General features: G+C 44.5%; 1 protein-coding gene across 1 annotated transcript in view; it reads right to left on the bottom strand.

Annotated features, from left to right (window-relative positions):
• Window positions 1-239: 239 nt before the first annotated feature.
• Window positions 240-8,144, bottom strand: part of EP300 (E1A binding protein p300) — a 61,414-nt gene continuing 53,509 nt past the window's right edge. Inside the window, exons 28-31 of the mRNA XM_066549600.1 lie at window positions 7,929-8,093; window positions 5,680-5,841; window positions 4,952-5,233; window positions 240-3,633 (exon numbers count right to left, since the gene is read on the bottom strand). Coding sequence (XP_066405697.1) covers window positions 1,411-3,633; window positions 4,952-5,233; window positions 5,680-5,841; window positions 7,929-8,093 — 2,832 coding nt within the window. The 3' untranslated portion in view covers window positions 240-1,410. The remainder of the gene's footprint in view (window positions 3,634-4,951; window positions 5,234-5,679; window positions 5,842-7,928; window positions 8,094-8,144) is intronic.

The raw sequence follows: 8,144 nt of genomic DNA, 5'->3' as shown, positions 1-8,144 counted from the left end.
TGGTAAGATACATGCCGGGAACAACGCGAATGTAGAGTTGTACCAAAAGAGTCCATTTAGAAGACTAATTATTACTCCACACCCCTTATTAGAGATTTGCATTTTAAAACAGTCATATACATTAAATAGCTCTCCAACGTCTAGATAGCAAACATTTGAAGTAGCACATATTCCGCTACCCCCACCATTTTAAGAACAAGCAACACATATGGGAGAGAAGGGAAACATTAAAAACAGGCTGTCTGTCTCACACAGTTTATTTAACAATAGGTAATAAGAAATCAATTTTAACAGTCTATACAGTGATCCAAAGTTCTTATTTATAAGTAACCAACTTTAATTGCATGATATACAACATTTGAGGGTTTTTTGCTTTCTATTTTCAAGTTTTACAGAAAATGGAAGAGGGTGGGAAAGGGGCATGGGAGAGAGAAAGCAAGCATAAAGAAGAAACCCCAGGGACTTTTTCTCAGGTTGAAATAATCCCGTTGGAATTGTTTCTTACCCTCTTTTTTATGTTTTTTTTCCTTTGTTAGATGTAAAAATAACAAAAAAAATTCTTTCAAGAAAACAGAAACCACAATATATATACTACATCCATTTGGCAGCTGCCCCTGTGTATTTCCAAAAATGTTGTCTTCTCTCTACATGTACAAATTACTTTAATACTTGAAGTTTTTTTAAGCTCAGACTCTTGTATAGAAAATTCTTGGAGGACAAAAGTAGACTTCAGGAGGGGACTGAGTTATTTAATATTTTTACATTTTTCAAAGAATTGACGTATTTCCAACCAAAGAGGAAAAGATTGGTATTTATTTTTATATATATATATTTATATATGTAACGTAGTTTTAAAGCAACATTAACCCCTTTTGTCCTCCGGTTTTAGGAAAGGTTCTCCTGTGTTTTTCTGTTGTTCTGTTTTTGTGGTGTTTTTTTTCGCAGTGACATCAAGAAAAACCAGAATAGGGAAAATGTTTACCATCTGCCTCAGTAAATAATAACTATCAATATTACATATTTTCATTAATTTAAAAAAAAAATAAAACCTATTGGAGGCATGAGCAGGGCATCCTTTGGTGAGCAACCAAAAGACCGCCTTACTCCCCCAACCTCCCCAACGCACACGAGGAAAAAAAAAAGCCAAGAAAAAGGACTGGTTATGATTCCAGCCATAACAAAAATATATTCTTTGTACTCTACTGTCCCTCAGGTTCGTTGTCGGTTTGTTTTTAAAACCACAAACTACTGCTGCAGAGTTCAGATGTGTTCCAGGGAAAAATGTCGTTTTAGCTAAGAAAGATTCAAAAAAATTTGTCTTCAGTACAAAAAGTCTTGCGAAAATAAGTTTTTTTTAATTTTCTTTGTTTTTTAATTTTTTTTTTTTGCTCCCAAAATGCTACAACGTGTCTAGTGTATGTCTAGTGTACTCTGTGAAAGGTTTGAATTCAAGTCTGAGTTCTCGGAGCTGAGCCCCAGTTCCGTGGCGCTTGTACCATGGAGGCCTGCCATGCCGGCATTGCTAGCAAGCTGGGAAAGCATTGCACTCTGGTCCGGGCTGGCAAAGTGCCCTTGATCCATGGGGTTAGCCTGGGCAGCTACCAGTCCTGGATGTGGGGAGCTGGTCTGCGGGGAGACATGGTGTGGAGAAGGCTGAGGCTGCATCCGAGGGGATGGGCTGGAATGAGGGGGCTGGGACTGGGGCCGCGGTGAGGGTACAGGCTGTGGAGAACGCACTTGATTGGTGAGCGATGAAGGGAGCTGCTGGCCCTGGAGGTGCGGGGACTGGGCCTGATTGGGGAGCATGTGCTGTTGGGGGCTCATAGGATTGGGCTGAGCTGGGGATCCCATCTGCTGCTGAAGCAGCCTTTGCTGGAAAGCCTGTTGCAAACTGGCTCCTGTCTCTGCACTCATGGCCTGTGGAAGCTGGCTTATTTGTCCCATGTTTCCTTGCTGCATCTGCTGCATGTGATGCTGCATTCGCTGCTGCTGCTGCTGGGGATACCCGACGCCCTGGGGCTGCTGAAACTGGTTGTGGTTGGCCATCCCTGGCCCCAGCGCCGGTCCCGCTCCCTGCTGCTGCTGCTGCTGGTGGCGCTGCTGCTCCATCATCTGGTGCCGTCTCATCAGGAGATCTCGGAACTGGGGAGCCATCCCCGAGTGATTCATATTCATCTGCTGTGCCTGAGGATTCATCCCAGCCATGGCCTGCTGCGGCTGCTGCTGCGGCTGCTGCTGGGGCATGCTGGGTCTCTGCACTCCTGCTTGCATGGGGTTCATGTTCTGCATGGCCGGGTTGGGGTGCACCCCTCCTTGCTGCCCTTGCATGGCCTGCTGCGGCTGGAGCCCCGGCTGCCCCTGCGGGAGGCCAGGCTGCCCCGCCATGCCCTGCGGGTTCTGTGAGCCCGCGTACTTGGCCGCCCGCTGCTTGATGAAAGCGGCCAGCAGCTGAGGGTTGGAGTGAAGGATGTTAAGCACCTGCTGCTGCTGCATGGGTGAGCTGGGAGACCTGAGAGTCCGCAGTAGGTTTTGTAAGGCCGCCTGGGGCAGAGGTTGTTTGGGCTGAGCGGCGCCAGGTACCTGACCCATCCCTGGCTGAGGGGCCATATTCATCGGCTGACCCGGCTGAGCTACTGACATCATGGATGGCCTCTGCATTCCTGGCTGCAGCTGAGCTTGGGGTAAGGCCCCCTGGACCCACGGCGGCTGCTGCTGAATTCCTGCTGGCCCCATTCCTTGATCTATATGGCCACCGGGACCTCTGCCTATCTGTGGAGGGTTCATTCCCATCGGTGGCATCTGGGGCATCTGGTGCTGAATCGGCCTTTGGAAGATCTGAACCTGTGCCATCTGGCGCTGGGTCTCCGCTGCCCGCTGGATCTGCATGGCCATTTCCACCGCTGCCGGAGGAGGACCCTGAACTGGCGGCTGTGGCGGCTGAGGTGGAGTCGGAGGCGTCACCTGGCCGCCTGCCTTGCCCTGGGACACGGCGCCGGGGGGCTGAGTTCTTGGCATGGTGTAGGGCGGCATGCTGTTGGGAGGCGCGGGCTGAGGCTGTGACACAGGCTGGGGCGGAGGCTGGGGCTGCGGGGTTTGCGGCGTCGGGGGCTGCTGGCCCGTCGGAGTCGTCGGCGTGGCCGGCGTGGGCGAGGGCAGTCCTTGCTGCTGGCCCGCCACGCCCGTGCGCTGCATGCTCGCCATCCTCCTTCGGAGCATCTGCGCCTGCTGCAGGCGGTGCTGGAGCTGCTGCTGACGGAGCTTGTGTTTGATGTTGAGGCAGAAGGGCACGGGGCACTTGTTCTCCTGGCAGTGCTTTGCATGGTAGCAGCAGAGAGCAATGAGTTGCTTGCAGATGGGGCACCCTCCGTTGGTCTTGCGCTTGCAGCCTTTGGTGTGTTGGACGACCCGTTTCATCTTCTGACAGGACGGCAGCGAGCAGTTGGCATTGCGGCACTGGCAGGCGTGCACCAGAGACTGGATGCAGCGCTGGATGCTCAGGCGGCGCGAGTCGCCGGGGCTCTGCGTCGTGGCTGTCTGCTGGTTGTTGCTCTCATCGTCCAGACCGAGGCCTAATTTTTCCATCTTATGGTCATGGTTTTTAGTGTTATAGCAGGTGATGCACAGGTCATAATCCTGAAAAGACAACAAAGGATGAGTTATCAGTGTTCCTGAAACTCCATACAATAAACGAGTAAATGATGTCCTGCCACCTCAACAATTACTCCCAAGTCTGTTCCGGCAAATTGTTGCTCTAGGGAAAAATTCAATCTTTCATGCCATGTTGAGGTACTAGAGAAGGAATAAATCCAAATTATAGCCAGGGAAAGTGTGTGGGTGTAAGGGTGTCTGAAAGCTACACAAATATATAAAACTTGAAAAACAAGTTGGCTCTGAGCTAGTAAGTCACACTTTATTCAGAAAAATCCCAACAGGAAAGAAGAAGAAATAGGCAGGGACAAATAGCTGCTCATCTGCTCCTACTTCAAAAGAAGAGAGCAAGAGTGGCAGAAGAGGTACCACCTTTCAAAAGAGAATGAAAGCTGCATTTTCAGTTTGCAGATGCGAGTAAAAAACCAGAAAACTGAAAGAACAGAACACATTCTGTGAAAGCACATGAGTTTGGGGTTCAATAATTGTTCTTTAAGAAAAAGACCTAAGTTCTTAGGATTGACTAAACCATAGGAAATTTAGGATTTACTTTCTGGTATATACCAAGAAGGTAAAAGCCATGTGTGTGCCTGAATACATATATATATATATATATATATTTGTAACTAGAGGAAATGGAAGTATCAAATTGTAATTAGGATCAAATCTGAGTCAGTCATTCACTTCCAGCAGGCTAGAAAACTAAGTTAGAAGCCAGATACAATGATAATCCAGCTTCCTATGGTCATTGAAGCAAACCCCTGGACTCCATCTTCAAACACACTGGTTTTGCAAACATTTCTGAAGACACAAATGCTGTTTGCAGCATTCTACAGAGACACAACAGAGTAGTGAAGGAATCACAGGGGTATTGGGATCTGACTTGCAGCACAGCAAAACCTCTGTGCCAGCAAATCAACAGAGAGCCCTCTACAGAAATACTGCTGCCCCACACTTCTACTCTGGAAGGAAAATGTATGCATTGCTCTTCAGAAAAAACAGCTGATCCTACCATTCCAGCTCAAGCCATGGCTACAGTTCCCAATTTCTTAGGCAGCAGCACCTTAAATAAGCTACAGAAAACACAACTCTATTTCAACTCTCCACAAGGCAGAAATCACACCAAGCAGCACATTAGCAGAACCACTTGCTAAGGAAAATGTTTTCCCTCCTTTCTGAACTGCCAGCAGATGAGCTGCACAGATATTTTTCCATCAGTTAATAATGAGAAATCAGTTCAGGTAAAGATCACTCTGGGCACAAAGAGTGGGGGCAGAAGCAGGGAAAACTTCAGCAAACATACCTCACAGACAGTGCAATGCCATCTGGTCTCCACATGATGCTTGCACTCATTGCAGGTGTAAACAAAGCGGTCTTGGCTCTGGGTGTGCAGTTCCACCAGCATGCACATGGTTGACCACTGAGCCCTCCGTAGTGAGGAGAACTCCAGGTGCTTGTCTCTAGCAAGGGTCAGGAAAGCATCGCGCCCATCCATCAGGTCACATGGAATGAGCGGGTCAGGCTCAATGATGGGGGGCAGGGAGTTGGCTGCAGGGCCAGCAATGAGGCGGATGACAAAGAAGACCTGAAAAAGAAAAAGATTTAATATGCTAGCACTTATTAAGATGTTTTGGTCACCAAACCTCATTACAGAGTGTACAGTTCCAGGATCAGCCAACATTTGAATGACCTGCTGCCAGGTGGGGTGCTCGTGAGGCCTGGGAAATCTCAGACCTCTGGGTGCCCTGCAGATTCACTTTCCTCTGAAGAAACAGGAAAGGAGCACTGGACTGAACAGTAAGAGTGGCAATCTAGACTGTTAGGAAGTTCTGCACGAGCACAGCTGCATTTATTCCCACTGCCCTTGCAGCAAAGAGCACCCAGACCTACTGGTACTGGTCTGTCTGGGTGAGCCACTCATTCTCCAGCCAAACCTGTGTAATTTACAGGGCAAGACTCTGTTTGAAGTATCAAAGCTTTGTACACCTCTTTACTGAAGTAAAAAGTATTCCTCATTCAATCAACTCTTACCTCCTTGTGCTTCTCCATAGTGGCATACAGCTTTTGGGAGAGATCATTGGACACATTGGGCATGCCAGGCTTCTTCTTATTGCCACGACTCAAGCTGCTCTTGTTTTTACTTGTCTTCTTATTGTTCTTCTTTTTGGCATTTTTGCTGTCTCCCTTGCTCACCTAGCAATTTTAAAGACATTTTATGTCAGGTATCTAAGCAACACCATGTCACAATTTTATTATTTTTATATATTCTATAACTGCAGGACAAACCACATTTCACAATCATTTACTCTGAAGAGACATACTAGCGTTCCCAGAAACATTAAATTAACTCCATTAGAATTACTCCAAAAGATATCAAGATCAGCAATACATACCCCAAAAATATTAAAAGCATAGATGCTAAGGACATACAAGCAAAGCAATATATAATGAAGCTTGTTTGTCCATTACAGCTACACACTCTTGGACAATCACCAAGGGGTTCAGCAGATGAATTCTCAATGCAATTCAAAAGTAAAAATAACTGCGAAGTACAACTGATATCGCACTAAACAAAGCTAAGGAAGACTTAAACCACTTAGATTTAGTTTGCTACAGCTCTGACAGATTTACTTTTAACAGACTGCATTAAACTGATTTTGTATGAAGCTGTTGTTCTGAGTCCAAAATACATTAGTAGTGCAACTTCTGGCATGCACCTGTCATACCCTGCAACACTCAAACAAAACAGGTCAGCTTAATTTCAACTATATTCTGTTAGCAATGAACAGTTTTTGAGAATGCACAAAGCTCGTTGGGATGCTTAGAGAGCCCCTCAAAACCCCACAGCATAAGATGATCAAGGATCAAAGTAATTGTTAGCCAAACAAGCATTTCTCCTAAGCTTAAAATAACTTTGTCAGAATGGAAATTGCCAGTGAACATGGATGACTATCACATCATTTGACAGTACAGTTTATTATTGCCCCTTCTTCAGGTATGAAACATAGGATCAATAGACAGTTACAAATATTTGTAGTAGTAGTAGTAGTAGTAGTAGTAGTAGTAGTAATAATAATAATAATAATAATAATAATAATAATAATAATAATAATAATAATAATAATAATAATAATAAAGTTAAATAGTAATGCACTGCAAGTTGGCCCTATGTCAGGATTTTGGGGCCAAACTGCTGCGAAGTCTCAACTAAATATTGACCAACCTCACACAGAGAGCTAAATGAACCTTCACAAGTGGTTTCTGGGTATATTAGAGAGATGAGGACTCGAAGCTATACCTTGTGGAAAGCAAACAATACCTTCTTAAGAAAGATGTTACTTAATGCAAATTTGATATCATGTTGCCTAACTTCCTGCACTTTGATTAATCAAAGTCCTTGAAAGAAGGTATTCCAAAGAGCAACACAGCAGAATCACAATTTTTAACTGTAACATTAAACCTAATTTTTTTTGATCCAAAGATCTTCCAGAAAAAAAATTCTAATCCCCCCCCAAAATCTAGTCTCAGATAAGGTGATGAAGCAGCAGTGTTTAAAGAGTTAACTAACAAGAAGTTCAGAGCATCCAAGGATAGGCAGATGCATAAATTCTGCATCTGTTCACTTTCAAACTTATTGTTGAATTAAGAGGCATCTCTTATTTTTGAGAGTTTTTTTGTTGAACTTGATAACACTGTTGTGCATTCTCAAAAAAAATTGCACAAGACCCCAGCAAGAAATTCTTCTAGTTTAAGTAGCCCAACAACAGTTCAGCAGTAATTTGTGCTTCAGATCCTCAATGCCTTAAAGCTAATAAACAAAACTATTGAGAGTCAAGTACTAACTCACAGCATTCCATTACTTTGTCAGAACATTCTGCCAAGATTGGTCTTATATCATCTAAGTTAGGAAGAAAAGAGTGAGCCACTATGTAAAAGCAAATGCTTAAGGAAAAAACTTCCAAATCAGACTGAGGTGGCAACATGATCATTGATAACAACTGGATTTCAGCAACAAAATTTTCAACTAGCAGCTGTTTCAACAAAATTGCCTTTGGTAATTAGACAGTTTATAGCCCTATGAACACTCACTGTTCATCCAGATGTACCTTAGTGGTATTTTACCAGCTCTAGTTTATAAACTATAAAACTGAAATTTATTTTAGAGTGAAAAGTGAAAACCCCAGTTAAGTGAAGTGCCTTGCGCCCCTCCTTTTTTTATAATTAGCCTTATCTAATCAGAACTTGTTACATTAGATTATGAAAAGCAGAAGCATCCTTACATCTGTGCTTTCATTACTAGTGTTTTCTTCTCTCTTCCGTTCTTCTTCCTCTTGCTCTAGTTCCTTAATGCTCTCCTCCAGAACATTAGGCCAGAAGTCCCCTTCAAAGTAAGGGAGCTCCTTTGCACTGGTTAGACGGTCTTCTGTTGCCTGCTTAAATATATCCTAAAAGAGAGCAAGCCCACTTTTGGTTATCACTATTACAAGTCACGTAAG

The sequence above is a fragment of the Molothrus aeneus genome, chromosome 5, assembly GCF_037042795.1.
Source record: "Molothrus aeneus isolate 106 chromosome 5, BPBGC_Maene_1.0, whole genome shotgun sequence".
Lineage (NCBI taxonomy): Eukaryota > Metazoa > Chordata > Aves > Passeriformes > Icteridae > Molothrus > Molothrus aeneus.
The sequence above is the reverse complement of the archived record's forward strand: the minus strand, read 5'-3'. Positions and strand labels throughout refer to the sequence as shown.